This window comes from Notolepis coatsorum (assembly GCF_963971535.1).
Source record: "Notolepis coatsorum genome assembly, chromosome: 17".
Classification (NCBI taxonomy): domain Eukaryota; kingdom Metazoa; phylum Chordata; class Actinopteri; order Aulopiformes; family Paralepididae; genus Notolepis; species Notolepis coatsorum.
The window spans coordinates 107,536,553-107,553,992 of NC_140181.1; the positions used below are offsets into that span (position 1 = coordinate 107,536,553).

General features: G+C 45.0%; 1 protein-coding gene across 1 annotated transcript in view; it reads right to left on the reverse strand.

The window, feature by feature from the left end:
* The window catches only part of spo11 (SPO11 initiator of meiotic double stranded breaks), a gene marked incomplete at both ends in the record, with an annotated part of 24,436 nt that extends 10,650 nt beyond the window's left edge, over window positions 1–13,786 (reverse strand). Inside the window, 8 exons of the mRNA XM_084333043.1 lie at window positions 4,801–4,910; window positions 7,690–7,726; window positions 10,387–10,473; window positions 11,168–11,276; window positions 11,445–11,511; window positions 11,939–12,021; window positions 13,294–13,407; window positions 13,671–13,786. Of these exons, the coding sequence (XP_084189169.1) occupies window positions 4,801–4,910; window positions 7,690–7,726; window positions 10,387–10,473; window positions 11,168–11,276; window positions 11,445–11,511; window positions 11,939–12,021; window positions 13,294–13,407; window positions 13,671–13,786 (723 nt within the window). The remainder of the gene's footprint in view (window positions 1–4,800; window positions 4,911–7,689; window positions 7,727–10,386; window positions 10,474–11,167; window positions 11,277–11,444; window positions 11,512–11,938; window positions 12,022–13,293; window positions 13,408–13,670) is intronic.
* Between the last annotated feature and the right edge of the window lie 3,654 nt (window positions 13,787–17,440).

The window sequence follows — 17,440 nt, forward strand, 5'->3', positions numbered from 1 at the left end:
AGAGACGTACTGTGATCATGATGCAGAGAGAGAGAGACGTACTGTGATCATGATGCAGAGAGAGAGACGTACTGTGATCATGATGCAGAGAGAGACGTACTGTGATCATGATGCAGAGAGAGAGACGTACTGTGATCATGATGCAGAGAGAGACGTACTGTGATCATGATGCAGGGAGAGAGACGTACTGTGATCATGATGCAGAGAGAGAGACGTACTGTGATCATGATGCAGAGAGAGAGACGTACTGTGATCATGATGCAGAGAGAGACGTACTGTGATCATGATGCAGGGAGAGAGACGTACTGTGATCATGATGCAGAGAGAGAGACGTACTGTGATCATGATGCAGAGAGAGACGTACTGTGATCATGATGCAGAGAGAGAGACGTACTGTGATCATGATGCAGAGAGAGAGAGACGTACTGTGATCATGATGCAGAGAGAGAGACGTACTGTGATCATGATGCAGAGAGAGAGACGTACTGTGATCATGATGCAGAGAGAGAGACGTACTGTGATCATGATGCAGAGAGAGACGTACTGTGATCATGATGCAGGGAGAGAGACGTACTGTGATCATGATGCAGAGAGAGAGACGTACTGTGATCATGATGCAGAGAGAGAGACGTACTGTGATCATGATGCAGAGAGAGAGACGTACTGTGATCATGATGCAGAGAGAGAGAGACGTACTGTGATCATGATGCAGAGAGAGACGTACTGTGATCATGATGCAGAGAGAGAGACGTACTGTGATCATGATGCAGAGAGAGACGTACTGTGATCATGATGCAGAGAGAGAGAGACATACTGTGATCATGATGCAGAGAGAGAGACGTACTGTGATCATGATGCAGAGAGAGAGACGTACTGTGATCATGATGCAGAGAGAGACGTACTGTGATCATGATGCAGAGAGAGAGACGTACTGTGATCATGATGCAGAGAGAGAGAGACGTACTGTGATCATGATGCAGAGAGAGACGTACTGTGATCATGATGCAGAGAGAGAGAGACGTACTGTGATCATGATGCAGAGAGAGAGACGTACTGTGATCATGATGCAGAGAGAGAGAGACGTACTGTGATCATGATGCAGAGAGAGAGACGTACTGTGATCATGATGCAGAGAGAGAGACGTACTGTGATCATGATGCAGAGAGAGAGACATACTGTGATCATGATGCAGAGAGAGAGAGACGTACTGTGATCATGATGCAGAGAGAGACGTACTGTGATCATGATGCAGAGAGAGAGACGTACTGTGATCATGATGCAGAGAGAGAGACGTACTGTGATCATGATGCAGAGAGAGAGACGTACTGTGATCATGATGCAGAGAGAGAGAGACGTACTGTGATCATGATGCAGAGAGAGAGACGTACTGTGATCATGATGCAGGGAGAGAGACGTACTGTGATCATGATGCAGAGAGAGAGAGACGTACTGTGATCATGATGCAGAGAGAGAGACGTACTGTGATCATGATGCAGAGAGAGAGACGTACTGTGATCATGATGCAGAGAGAGAGACGTACTGTGATCATGATGCAGAGAGAGAGACGTACTGTGATCATGATGCAGAGAGAGACGTACTGTGATCATGATGCAGGGAGAGAGACGTACTGTGATCATGATGCAGAGAGAGAGACGTACTGTGATCATGATGCAGAGAGAGACGTACTGTGATCATGATGCAGAGAGAGACGTACTGTGATCATGATGCAGAGAGAGAGACGTACTGTGATCATGATGCAGAGAGAGAGAGACGTACTGTGATCATGATGCAGAGAGAGAGACGTACTGTGATCATGATGCAGAGAGAGAGACGTACTGTGATCATGATGCAGGGAGAGAGACGTACTGTGATCATGATGCAGAGAGAGACGTACTGTGATCATGATGCAGAGAGACGTACTGTGATCATGATGCAGAGAGAGAGACGTACTGTGATCATGATGCAGAGAGAGAGACGTACTGTGATCATGATGCAGAGAGAGAGAGACGTACTGTGATCATGATGCAGAGAGAGAGAGACGTACTGTGATCACGATGCAGAGAGAGAGACGTACTGTGATCATGATGCAGAGAGAGAGACGTACTGTGATCATGATGCAGAGAGAGAGACGTACTGTGATCATGATGCAGAGAGAGAGACGTACTGTGATCATGATGCAGGGAGAGAGACGTACTGTGATCATGATGCAGAGAGAGAGACGTACTGTGATCATGATGCAGAGAGAGAGACGTACTGTGATCATGATGCAGAGAGAGACGTACTGTGATCATGATGCAGAGAGAGAGACGTACTGTGATCATGATGCAGAGAGAGAGACGTACTGTGATCATGATGCAGAGAGAGAGACGTACTGTGATCATGATGCAGAGAGAGAGACGTACTGTGATCATGATGCAGGGAGAGAGAGACGTACTGTGATCATGATGCAGAGAGAGAGACGTACTGTGATCATGATGCAGAGAGAGAGACGTACTGTGATCATGATGCAGAGAGAGAGACGTACTGTGATCATGATGCAGAGAGAGAGACGTACTGTGATCATGATGCAGGGAGAGAGAGACGTACTGTGATCATGATGCAGAGAGAGAGACGTACTGTGATCATGATGCAGAGAGAGACGTACTGTGATCATGATGCAGAGAGAGAGACGTACTGTGATCATGATGCAGGGAGAGAGACGTACTGTGATCATGATGCAGGGAGAGAGACGTACTGTGATCATGATGCAGAGAGAGAGACGTACTGTGATCATGATGCAGAGAGAGAGACGTACTGTGATCATGATGCAGAGAGAGAGAGACGTACTGTGATCATGATGCAGAGAGAGACGTACTGTGATCATGATGCAGAGAGAGAGACGTACTGTGATCATGATGCAGAGAGAGAGACGTACTGTGATCATGATGCAGAGAGAGAGAGACGTACTGTGATCATGATGCAGGGAGAGAGACGTACTGTGATCATGATGCAGAGAGAGAGACGTACTGTGATCATGATGCAGAGAGAGAGACGTACTGTGATCATGATGCAGAGAGAGAGACGTACTGTGATCATGATGCAGAGAGAGAGACGTACTGTGATCATGATGCAGAGAGAGAGAGACGTACTGTGATCACGATGCAGAGAGAGACGTACTGTGATCATGATGCAGAGAGAGAGACGTACTGTGATCATGATGCAGAGAGAGACGTACTGTGATCATGATGCAGAGAGAGAGAGACGTACTGTGATCATGATGCAGAGAGAGAGACGTACTGTGATCATGATGCAGAGAGAGACGTACTGTGATCATGATGCAGAGAGAGAGAGACGTACTGTGATCATGATGCAGAGAGAGAGACGTACTGTGATCATGATGCAGAGAGAGAGACGTACTGTGATCATGATGCAGAGAGAGACGTACTGTGATCATGATGCAGAGAGAGAGACGTACTGTGATCATGATGCAGAGAGAGACGTACTGTGATCATGATGCAGGGAGAGAGACGTACTGTGATCATGATGCAGAGAGAGACGTACTGTGATCATGATGCAGAGAGAGAGAGACGTACTGTGATCATGATGCAGAGAGAGAGACGTACTGTGATCATGATGCAGAGAGAGACGTACTGTGATCATGATGCAGAGAGAGAGAGACGTACTGTGATCATGATGCAGAGAGAGAGACGTACTGTGATCATGATGCAGGGAGAGAGACGTACTGTGATCATGATGCAGAGAGAGAGACGTACTGTGATCATGATGCAGAGAGACGTACTGTGATCATGATGCAGAGAGAGAGACGTACTGTGATCATGATGCAGAGAGAGAGAGACGTACTGTGATCATGATGCAGAGAGAGAGAGACGTACTGTGATCATGATGCAGAGAGAGAGACGTACTGTGATCATGATGCAGAGAGAGAGACGTACTGTGATCATGATGCAGAGAGAGAGAGACGTACTGTGATCATGATGCAGAGAGAGAGACGTACTGTGATCATGATGCAGAGAGAGAGAGACGTACTGTGATCATGATGCAGAGAGAGACGTACTGTGATCATGGTGCAGAGAGAGACGTACTGTGATCATGATGCAGAGAGAGAGAGACGTACTGTGATCATGATGCAGAGAGACGTACTGTGATCATGATGCAGGGAGAGAGAGACGTACTGTGATCATGATGCAGAGAGAGAGACGTACTGTGATCATGATGCAGAGAGAGACGTACTGTGATCATGATGCAGAGAGACGTACTGTGATCATGATGCAGAGAGAGAGACGTACTGTGATCATGATGCAGAGAGAGAGACGTACTGTGATCATGATGCAGAGAGAGAGAGACGTACTGTGATCATGATGCAGAGAGAGAGACGTACTGTGATCATGATGCAGAGAGAGAGAGACGTACTGTGATCATGATGCAGAGAGAGAGACGTACTGTGATCATGATGCAGAGAGAGACGTACTGTGATCATGATGCAGAGAGAGAGACGTACTGTGATCATGATGCAGAGAGAGAGACGTACTGTGATCATGATGCAGAGAGAGAGAGACGTACTGTGATCATGATGCAGAGAGAGAGACGTACTGTGATCATGATGCAGAGAGAGAGACGTACTGTGATCATGATGCAGAGAGAGAGACGTACTGTGATCATGATGCAGAGAGAGACGTACTGTGATCATGATGCAGAGAGAGAGACGTACTGTGATCATGATGCAGAGAGAGAGAGACGTACTGTGATCATGATGCAGAGAGAGAGACGTACTGTGATCATGATGCAGAGAGAGAGACGTACTGTGATCATGATGCAGGGAGAGAGCTTGGTGCAGAAGTCATCGTCCAGCAGCCTCTGGAAGGTCGCGTCCTTCTCCACGATCAACACAAACTTGGCAGATGACACGATGTCCGCACAAGAAGGTCAAGGTCAACAGTAACACATTTACATTTACATTTAGTCATTTAGCTGACGCTTTTATCCAAAGCGACTTACAAGTTCTGTACGACAAGCCATCAGGAAGGGCACAACTCTATCAGCTGAGTAACAATGTTCATCAAAGTGTTGAGTGCTACAGTGTAGGTTAGTTTATTAGGACAAGTGCATGACAGTACGGTTAGTTAGGGTTAGATTTTTTTTTTTTTTTTTTTTTTTTTTTTTTAATTCAGATAATGGTTGAAGAAGTGAGTCTTTAGTCGACGGCGAAAGATTGGACGTGTTTCGGCTGTCCTAACTGGGGTGGGTAGTTCATTCCACCATTGTGGGGCAAGGACTGAGAATAGGCGACTTCTCTTTGATGACCCTCCCGGAGCTTGGATAGGAGTAGGTCTGAGGCGGCCAGAAGATGCAGAGCGTAGGGGTCTTGAGGGTGTGTAGTTAGAGACCATTGACCGGAGGTAGGCGGGAGCAGTTCCCTTTGCCGCACGGTATGCTAGGTCAAGGGCCTTGAAGCGGATTCGTGCAGCAATGGGGAGCCAGTGCAGGTCCCTAAGAAGTGGGGTGACATGGGCCGACTTCGGTAGGTTTGAGATCAGGCGGGCCGCTGCGTTCTGAATGAGTTGAAGAGGCTTGGTGGCAGTGGCCGGGAGGCCAGCGAGCAGTGCGTTGCAGTAGTCGAGGCGGGAGATGACTGTTGATTGGACGAGGAGTTGGGTGGCTTCTTTTGTCAGGAAGGGGCGTATCCTTCTGACGTTGCTCAGGAGGAATCGGCAGGTTCTGGTTGTCGCTGCGATGTGAGCAGAGAAGTTCAACTGGTCGTCGAGGACAACACCAAGGTTCTTGGCGGTCGGGGACGCGGTCACAGCTGCATTCTCGACTGTGATGGAAAGGTCGGTCAGGGGGGAGGATTTGGCCGGCAGGTGGAGCAATTCTGTTTTGCTTAGGTTCAGTTTGAGGTGGTTGGTCGTCATCCAGGCGGAGATGTCGGACAGACAGGCCGAGATCCGCTCAGAGACGTGGATATCTGAGGGAGGGAAGGAGAGGAAGAGTTGAGTATCGTCGGCATAACAGTGGTAGGAGAAGCCATGAGACGTGATAATGTTACCCAGTGATTTAGTGTAGAAGGAGAAGAGAAGGGGTCCTAAAACTGAGCCCTGGGGGACACCCGTCCGCAGGGGGCGGGTGGCCGACAGGGTCCCTCTCCATGACACTTGGTAGGAGCGGTCATTGAGGTATGATGACAACCATGTCAGCGCAGAGCCAGCCACTCCCATTCCTGCGAGGGCCGCGAGGAGGATCTGGTGGTTGACTGTGTCGAAGGCTGCAGATAGATCTAGGAGAATCAGGACAGTGCTCTGGCCCCCACCCCACCCCAAAGAAGGTCAAGGTCAACAGTAACACTGTGCTGTGGCCCCCACCCCACCCCAAAGGTCAAGGTCAACAGTAACACGGTGCTCTGGCCCCCACCCCACCCCAAAGAAGGTCAAGGTCAACAGTAACACGGTGCTCTGGCCCCCACCCCACCCCAAAGAAGGTCAAGGTCAACAGTAACACTGTGCTGTGGCCCCCACCCCACCCCAAAGGTCAAGGTCAACACTAACACCCCACACCAAAGACCAAACAGCCCACAGGACATGGTGACATGAGGCATGACACAGATACAGTAAGATGATAGTTTATTGATCTTATCGTCCCACTAAAGCACATTGAGCAACACAAGTTGAAATGGAGAGAGTGTGAAACATGTACAAACTGTGTGTGTGTGAAGGGGGGGGGGGGGGGGGGTATGTAGCAAACATGTACAAACTGTGTGTGTGAAGGGGGGGGGGGTATGTAGCAAACATGTACAAACTGTGTGTGTGAAGGGGGGGGGGGTATGTAGCAAACATGTACAAACTGTGTGTGTGTGTGTGTGTGTGTGTGTGTGTGTGTGTGTGTGTGTGTGTGTGTGTGTGTGTGTGTGTGTGTGTGTGTGTGTGTGTGTGTGTGTGTGTGTGTGTGTGTGTGTGTGTGTGTGTGTGTGTGTGTGTGTGTGTGTGTGTGTGTGTGTGAAGGAGGGGGGTATGTAGCAAACATGTACAAACTGTGTGTGTGTGTGTGAAGGGGGGGGGGGGTATGTAGCAAACATGTACAAACTGTGTGTGTGAAGGGGGGGGGGGGGATGTAGCCGGGAACCATTGAGAAGGACCACGTTACTAGTGCTGCTGGCCTCATAGTTGATTCTTTTATTCTTTATCATTATTATTATTTAATTTTTTCTTGTTTAACTGTGGATTGTGTGTTTATTTTATAATGGTATAAATGATTATTTGTGTAAATTAGGTTGTACGCCGACCATTAAGTAAATACTTGTTAGTTTAGGAATAAGGGGCAGGTAACTATAAGATTTATTCTTCTTCCTGCTCCTTTTGTTTGTTCATGGAATGACTATTTATGATTGTGTAATGAAGAAACTATGATTGTATGATTCCATGTGGCAAATAAAAACTCTGAACTGAACTGAATTAATCAATTAGCGGTAATTGGTCATCGACTACTCAACCAATAATTTGTTAGTCGATTTCTATTTCCTGAAAAAGCACAACTCTGGTAAGTACGATATTTAAAGAGGTGCCTTTGCCTTTTTGCATGTGGGGAACTCAAATTTGACTGATTTGTAGATCAACTTAATCGATTAGTCGACAAAGTCCTTGACAATTAGTCGACCAAGAAAACAAAGGACAGGATGGCCCTAAAGATAACAAAGGATACGTTTGATTCCACCGACATTTGATGAGACTGGAACTGCCTGAAAACAAGAGACACGTTATTTAAATCAAGCGTATGACATTGCACCCTCCCCTCCCCCAATCACTCATTTTAGAGAGAATTTTTTTTATTTAACATAGATTAATGACTGTGGTGATAGAAGACAGATGAAGTAATATGTCAGGAGAGCAGTACTACTGCTGCTTTGATGAGCAGGGATTGACCTCTCTCAAACCCTGCCCTCTTTTCTTGATCCTCCAATCACAACGATTGCTTCCCTTGGACCGGAAGGGACACTTGTGATTGGAGGATCAAAAAAAGAGGGCGGGTTTGAGAGAGATCAATTGGTCAGAGTTCTCTTGAAGAACTTCTTCAGTAGAAACAGGAAACGTGGCTCAACCTTTTGCCTGTTGTCTAATGTTAGTTATCGCATCAAGAGTTCAATCAGCTAGAGAATGAAAACATGTCTTCATTCCTATTTTTTGTGCTGGGATTACCAACTTGTTTACGTTTGGATCACTGATTAGGCCTTTACAGGGGGAAAGAATCCACCCTCAAACAGGACTTATATTATGTTATTCTAATGATCTTGGACAGTTGTGTCAATCTGTTAACATAGACAATTGTCTCTCTAAGCTGGAAATCAGACCATCAAGACTTGAATTTGTGGACTCATACAACTTTATTTGAGCTGATACATGGCCATTTTATATGGGTATTTAAAGTGCATTGTTCTTTATTCGTCATGTGACCCTGATGAAGGCATGTTACCGAAATGCATTGGTTTTAATTGTGTGAAGAACATTATTTTTTAGAAAATCCATCGGCCAGGGCGGTCAGGTGGCATAGCGGTGATTGCGTTCGTCACCAACGCCGGAGACGCTGGATTCGCCTGTTCGAATCCAGCTCCCGGCGTTGTCACCAGCTTGGCTGGCCGTTCACACTAATACAATTGGCAGTATTAGAGGGTGGGAAAGCTGGAGGGGTGGGTCCGGGTCGTTGTAAACAGCGACTCCTACAGTTTGGTCGGGTCCGCCTGCTCAGCGCGGATAGGATCTAAGGGCGGTAGTGTGATCCTTCCACACGTTACACCCTCTCAGTGAGAGTCCGCGCTGCCAGGTGAAAAGAAGCGGTTGATTGGCTAGACGTGTGTCGGAGGAAGCACGTGATAGCCTCCACTCTCCCAGACCGACTGTGGGGGGTAAGTGCGCAGCGACCAGGAAGGGGATTGGGAATTGGCATAACGACTAACATTGGGATGGGAGAAAATCGGAGGAAAAAGAACATCCATGAACATCCATGTTTTTAAAAAGAACATCCATCGGCCTCCGAAGAGTTGCTGAAATATTCTCCCGAGCACCTTTATCAAAATAAGTTTTATTCAAAGCAGTTTTGTTGCTTTGAACAGCTCGCTTTTGTTTTTATTCACATTTCCACCTAAATACACAGTTTTTCTAGCGTTACATTTCAACGACCTCATAACCTTTGCAAAGTACATTTTCTCCATTTTCTTTGCTCTCACAATGTTTACAATCCGTGTCAAGTTTCACTTTTGGTTTTGGTGAATTCCCACCTTAGATTGACGGACATTTAGCTACTTAGATCTGGAGGCAGATCGTGTAGACCAGTGGTTCCCAAAGTGTGGGGCGCGGAAAACAGATACATATCTGTTTATATATACATACACATATTTATACAGAGCATATTCAGATTCACATTCAGAAGCCTAAATACGTTATTAATTAGGCCTAATTATTTCACAGTGGCACAGGATCATTTGCCAAGATTTTGTTCATTTTCAAATAAAATACAAAACTATAATTGTGTCTTTGTGTCTTGTTATGTTACTCTTGTCTTGTTAGTAGTAGAGATAGAAAAAAGCAGGAAGCCAAGGCTGCGATTAAAACGTTTTGAATCTGAGAGTGCTGGTCCGGCTTCCTGCTTTTTTCTATTTAATCTTCGGGATTTCAGCACCCAGTGTCAGATATTGAGAGTGCGGTCTATCTTGACTTGTTAGTAGTAGAGGAAATGGCATGTTTGTAGCCAACATTTTTATTGTAGTCTACATTTAGGTGGGGACCAGGTTAGGTGGGGCTCGGAAATATGTCCAATCCAAGTGGGGCCTGGTTGAAAAGGTTTGGGAACCACTGGTGTAGACCAATCAGAACACAAGGGGGCGTTTACCTTACCTCGTTCCCAGTTGTATCTAGATAAAGCCTGGTAAAGCACTACGGCCGAAAGTGTCTATGGGGTAGAATTTCCGGTGTATGTACTTCCCCTGGAAGCTGCCTCAGAAGGGACCAAACCTTTCCCAAATCCTTTCGGCAAACAAGCTAGAACGTCCTGGTCATGTAGTAAATTATTCAGGCAAAGCCGTTGCAGTGGCTTAAATGAGGAAATATTGTGCACTTCACACGTTTCTATAATTGTTTTGTCGAAACCGGAAAGCCTGTAGCCTGTACTTCCTGTACTTCCGTTTACACACTTTAGGAGGCATAGCTTTACCAGCCTACTCCGGCCCACTCTTTGTGTTCTGGAAGCACATGTGCACAAATAAAAGCAGTGAGTCCCAAATAGACGCTCGTCCCAAATAAAAGGCGAGGTGAGTTCAGTGATTGGAGCAAATAAAAGTCTGGGATATTTATTGAAGTTTTACGGTATATAGTAATATGTATGTTGTGTGCTGTTGTTTGTACATACAGCGGAGCTGGAGTGGCAGTCTATTCTGGTGCCGTCCTGCTCCAGGTAGCGAAGATCACCTGAGATGAGTCCCTTGGAGGTGGCCATCTGTGCGCACACACACACAAACACACACACACACACACACACACACACACACACACACACACACAAACACTTTCAAGATCCAAGTAATTCAGCGCAGACCAGAGAGTTAAAATCACCTTTTTAGTTTCATTCACGGTAGTCGTACAAAGCATTGGAGCATTGGAACGATTACTATGAATTCAACTAAAAAAGTCGATTGGAACATTGGTGTGCTGGATTACTTTGATCTTGAAGGTTGTATGATTCCTGCTCTGGCGGCACCCTGGATGGGGGCACAGTTGGGGCACAGCTGGGGAACCCACTGGTTCTCACACGCAAACACATGTTACTGAATGAGCAAGAACTCAAGACGCCGCCTCTCCGAATCAATTTAATTGCTGTTTGATCGTGAGAGCAACCAAAATAAAAATTCTTACACAGGTGTTTCCTAAGATCACATGAGGCAAGAAAAAAGGCTTAGAATATTAAACTCGCCAACAGATTTCATATGTTGGAACTGAACTAATCATAACAAACCCCCCAGTGAAAAAAGGAATTTTACAACAGAGCCGGTTTTAATATTCCTGCAAGGGAGAGTGTGTTGCCTCTTCTTGCAAACATGCATGGAAATAATTACACACACACACACACACACACACACACACACACACACACACACACACACACACACACACACACACACACACACACGTACCACATGTAGGGACCTGCGTGGAACCTTGAGCATACAGGAGACGTCATCCACTATACAATCGACATTTCTCTGACAACCAAACAGCTGAGTCTCGTTGTAATAGATGTCTCTGTTGAAAAACAATTTTCCTGTCATGATGAGAGCAAACACAAATGTACTAATACTATAAATCGATTCGATTCTAAATAAAATAGCTAAATATACAGTGTAACCCTCTGTAGCCCAACCCAGAGATTCGCTTTAATAATGTATTGACAGGTAAATGTAAAGAAATAACCTTTTGGTGGCGTATGAGTCACTCTGTACAAGTTTGTAGATGATGGACAGAATCTTCAGAGTGTGTGCTGGAAACAGAACAAAGGAACATCGGTTTGAAACAATTATTTCTGTCTATTAAGTGCTATAATAAACATATCAAATGTAGGATTATCATCTAAGGATTTTCCAACTGAAGGGTGGAGCAAAAATCATGAACTGTGTGCTCTGTTCCTAATGAAGAAATACATGTGTTGAATTAAACTGATCATTGAAAGCCTTTCTGAACATGTTCCATCTCTGTCAATTTGTAACATAGCCATTCACACATGTGCTGACAATGGATAAGATTGAAAACCACATGAAGTATGACTGATCACTAAATACGAGTAATGTAAACGGTGTGAGAGCCAGAGGAATGTTCTTAGCGCAGGAAAACGATAGGGAAGGAGCAGAGAGTGGGATAACATTCATTGTGTGGCGTGTGTGCGCGGCGGCGCGTGTCTTTCCTCTCACCGAATCTGGTGACAGACGTGGGACAGTCACTGCGGACGGCGGTGACAGCACCTCCCAGTCGAAGGCCAACGGCTCTGTCAAAACTCAAATGGGGAAGAAAAGAAAATCCGCTCGTGAACATTCAGCTCTTTTTTTACCTTTGAGAATCAGCCACCCAAACCCCCCCCCCCCCCCCCCCCCCCCTCACATATAAGCCTTCTAAAATTCCCCAAACCCTGAGGGCTATACCTGTGAGGGGGGCGTCACCCTGTTGTTTCCCCTGTGGAACCTTTGGCTCTCAATCTGTGGGATTCTCACACATTTTGAAAGAGGCTGAGAGCGAGAATATGCTTTAAGCTGCAGCGAGGTTTGATCTAAACTAGAGCAGACAGTCTGCTTTGTTCTGAGCATGAGGTCTCCACAGCCCAGGCACATTAAAGACCTCTCAAACCGCCTGTGTGTGTGTGTGTGTGTGTGTGTGTGTGTGTGTGTGTGTGTGTGTGTGTGTGTGTGTGTGTGTGTGTGTGTGTGTGTGTGTGTGTGTGTGTGTGTGTGTGTGTGTGTGTGTGTGTGTGTGTGTGTGTGTGTGTGAGACGTGTGTGTGTGTGGTGTGTGTGTGTGTGTGTGTGTGTGTGTGTGTGTGTGTGTGTGTGTGTGTGTGTGTGTGTGTGTGTGTGTGTGTGTGTGTGTGTGTGTGTGTGTGTGTGTGTGTGTGTGTGTGTGTGTGAATACATGTGTGCACCAGTGCCTTTTCAATCCTTTATCCGACTAACATCTTTTAAGAGGCAGGAAGTCATTTCGACCCGACTTCAACTTCCAGTAATCAGGATCACGCATTTGTTTTTCTTCCTACGTGCCTCTTAATTCCACCTCAAACACCCCCTTGTATAAATTCAGACAGAAGGGTTTATTAAGGATTTCCTCTTAAACCCTTATACAGCAAACTGAACATCTTGTGTGGCCCGCACGAAAATTCAATGTCTGTTGATTTTGCAACTCGACATGCTCAATGTTTATCTTGTAAAGGTCAGACAGCTTAGCTGGCTCCCACGCAGTCCATGTTTAACCCTTTCACTACCACACTACAGAAGGTTAACCCTTTCACTACCACACTACAGAAGGTTAACCTTTCACTGCCACACTACAGAAGGTTAACCCTTTCACTACCACACTACAGAAGGTTAACCCTTTCACTACCACACCACAGAAGGTTAACCTTTCACTACCACACTACAGAAGGTTAACCTCGTCTGTAGTGTGGTAGTGAAAGGGTTAACCTTCTGTAGTGTGGTTGTGAAAGGGTTAACCATTTCTCGTGTGGCAGTGAAAGGGTTAAGATGAGGATCACGTGGGTGCTGGTGGGTTTGTTTACTCACCGGACGTTGGCCCAGCTGGATCTGTTGGGGACCATCAGGACTGGGGCTTCATCTTTGGACAGACTGGTCACTACCTCAAGGATTACCTTTTCAATTCGTGTCAAAACGTCCTGGCTACAAAATAAAAAATATAAATGTCAGGTAAAGATACACTAACTAGAAACGAATGATACAGCAGTCACCATAATATATAATAACATAATAATAATAATTAAATAAATAAGAATACCCTTCTGCTTTAGGTTTAGCTAATATAGTCCAATTGGCCTAACTTGAACCATAACAGAGTTTACACTCTGGCTCTATTAGTCGAATTAGCTATTCAATAAAGTATTAGCTATAGCACCATTAGCCCTGGAAAATGTACTTTAAGTTACCTCCCGAAGTCCTCTTCATCATTATGTTGAATGCTGGTCATATTTTCATTTGCCAACAGTTCAAACCGGAGCATGTCAATTTCAGCAAACTGTTCTTGTACTAGACTGGACTCCATTGTGAATAAATGATGGCTTATGCCTAGACTTATGAAAGAAAGAAAGAAAGAAAGAAAGAAAGAAAGAAAGAAAGAAAGAAAGAAAGAAAGAAAGAAAGAAAGAAAGAAAGAAAGAAAGAAAGAAAGAAAGAAAGAAAGAAATAGAAAGTGTTAGCTAGCAGCATTACACATATCATATTTCATATCATATCTAACATTAATGTTGGTGTAGTTAAGTTAGTAACTTTGCTAGCTAATGTCGGTTAGCTAACGCTGCGCAGATTCGCATTCATATAAATCACCTTCTTCAATTCAAAAATCCAAATTAAATATAACTTTAACTCATGATGAGGAAAACGTTAGCTCTCTCTTCAATATGAAATGAAAATGGGGGACCCTGATGTAAACAAGACGAACGTCTTTCTCTGGTCTACATCCCCTTAACAATTGTGTGTATTGAGCCGTACTGTACTGTGCCCATTCTTCAATCTGTTAATAAAGTGTTCAATCATTCATTCATTCATTATTGATAAGAGCCGTGACGTACCTGACGTCACTGGGAGGTTAAATAAATAGGCGGCAAGTACCAGTGTGGGTCTCACGCGCCTCTTCCATACAGGTTGTTGCTGTGGGCAAGGCGGAAGAGACCCTTCGGCGCTAAACCAATCAGAGAGGGTCATCGCTGTACGCGGCTAGCCAATCAGAGAGCGTCATAGGCTACGTTTTAAAATCACGCGACACCGACCGGCTGCGTAATATTTTACCGTAACACTTCCGGTATTTTGAGCTATTGGGAGGGAGCGCGTGAATGAATGAATGAAAACTTTATTTAACAGATTGCAGAATGGGTACAATACAGTACGGCTCAATACATACAATTGTTAAGGGGATGCAGACCTGAGAAAGACGTTTGTCTTGTTTCCATCAGGGTCCCCCATTTTCAATTCATATAGACATATATGACATACATGACATACAGATAGTCAGTACTGCTACATCTATACATTTATGACATACCAGATTTGCAAATACAGTACTGTTTGTGATACAGAAGGAGTCAAGAAAAGGGAGTATATACATTTGACGTAGAAACTGTACATTGGAGGTTGGGTGGGGGGGGTTGGGTACATTGGGATATTGACAACCATACTGGGTAATTTACATTGGAGGTGGTTGGGGGGGGGGCGGGGGGCATACTGTATAAACAAGTAACACTGTACATTGAGGGGGGGGGGGAGGAGACACTGTACAAACAAACACAATTGTACATTGAACTATTGACAAAACCATACTAGGTAAATGACTGTACATTGGAGGGGGTTGGAATGATTGGGTTAGGATATTTACAGGGGCCAGTGTTGAATTGCAGTCTCCCGTAGGTGTCCCTTGAGAGAGGTTTTGAAAGTGGGTAGTGATCCACATTCCTTTACAGCTTTGGGTAGGGCGTTCCACATTGATGTGGCATAATTGCGAAACGTGTTTAGTCCCTTATTTGAGCCGAATCTGGGTTTGACATGATTTGTGGAGCTCCCTCTGGTGTTGTGATCGTGGTATTCACTGACCTTTGGGAAGTATTTTGACATGTACATGGGTACCTTGGTCGTGTAGTGTATCTTGTAGACCAGGCCCATTGCAAGTTGTTGTACTCTGTCGTCTACTCTAAGCCATCCTAGGTTGTCGAAGTGGGCAGGGGTGAGGTGGGTTCTAGGAGTAAGGTCAAGCAGTAGTCTGACCAGTTTGTTTTGAGATGTTTGTAATTTTGTTTTTAGCGCCTTTGAGGTGCTTTGGTACCATGAGGTGCAAGCATAGTCGTAGTACCCCTGAATGAGTGCTCCTGCCAGAGTCTTCAGGGTGTTCTTGTTTACCAGAGAGGAGATCCGGTACAAGAATCGAGTTCGTTGGTTGACTTTTTTTATTACATTGGATGCCATTTTGTCACAGGAGAGATTAGCCTCTAGGATGGACCCCAGGTAGGTAATTTCATCTTTCCTTGTGACAATATTGTCACCCACTGTAACTGAGAAGCCGTCGGTCTTGCTGAGTTTGTTATTTGAACCGAAGAGAATGGACTCTGTTTTGCCCATGTGTAATGATAGTTTGTTATCAGCGAGCCATATGCAGATTCTGCCTAGTTCCGAGCTGAGGGTTTTTTCAACCTGTAACTTGTTCTTGTCAGAGACCAGCAGGGCTGAGTCGTCCGCAAACAGGAACAAGTTGCAGTCACAAGCTGACGACATGTCATTTGCATAAATTAGGAACAGTAGCGGTCCTAGTATGCTTCCTTGTGGAACACCACAGCTCACTGTGAGGGGGGGGGATAGGGTACCGTTTACCTCCACCATCTGTTCCCTCCCCTCAAGGTAGGATTGCATCCAGCTCACTGATAGACTATCAAAACCAATTGCTTTTAGCTTGTCAATCAGAATGGAGTGATTGACCGTGTCAAAGGCCTTTTGTAGGTCCAGCATGACCATGCCGCAGTATTTGCCTGCGTCCACCTCTTGTTTGATGTGGTCATTCAAATAGAGAAGGCATGTGTCAGTGGAGTGGGATGTTCTGAAGCCAGATTGGAATTCGTAGATTAGATTTTTTTCCGCTAGGTACTTTTCGACCTGTTCGTAGACTATTTTTTCCATGACTTTCGAGATGGAGGTGAGAATAGAAACAGGGCGGTAGTTGCCTGGGTCTAATGCGTCGGGATAAAATTAATGAATGTTGATTAGAGCCGTGGCGTAAGTGGTTGTTGTAGCTACTACAACTACTGTAGAAAGAAAGTAAGAAAGAAACGGCTACACAACAACTACTTACGTCAAGGCTCTAATCAGCATTCATTTAATTCTACCCCCCCACGAGCTCCATGTAACGCGGAAGTGCAGTCGTCTATTGGGCCGATTCCAGAACATCTGGTCTCGTACGTCATCTGAACTGTCAACTGTGTAACCAAGGAAACTATAAAAGAAGGAAGGGTCATCGCGTCACGGTGTAGGCAGCGCGTGAACGCACATGGGGGCCAAGTGTGGAAACGTCCAGTTCGGCCAACATTTTGAGTTGAGTGGAATCATCACCATTGATTGATTGATTGATTGATTGATTGATTGATTGATTGATTGATTGATTGATTGATTGATTGAAAATGTTATTAACAGAGTGCAGAATGGGTACAATACAGACAGTCCGGCTCAATACACACAATTGTTAAGGGGATGCAGACCAGAGAAAGACTTTCGTCTTGTTTACATCAGGGTCCCCCATTTTCAATACATCAGGACATATCATATGACATACATGACATACACAGTACTACATCTATACATTTATGACACATCTGCTCATTATGACCATATCATTTAAATGTTATTACCTTGGATGTCAGAATCATCTGCTATGTGTTACATTGTTAACCTAGCTAACGTTTGATATAATGGTTGATGTTTTGTTTAGTTTATTTACACATATAAAAACAATTATAATACAATATAATCCACAAAGAGATGTGAAGGAGAATTGCCTAAAAACCCTTTAGGGCTTGTATGTGGCATTCACCAAGAAGCAAAATTATACTGAGATTACATCAATATAAAAGTACCCCCCCCCCCCCCCCTCCCAAACACACACAAGGAACATTCATTCATAATTCATACAAGCAGGTCTACAGATAGACACTGAAGTAGGCAC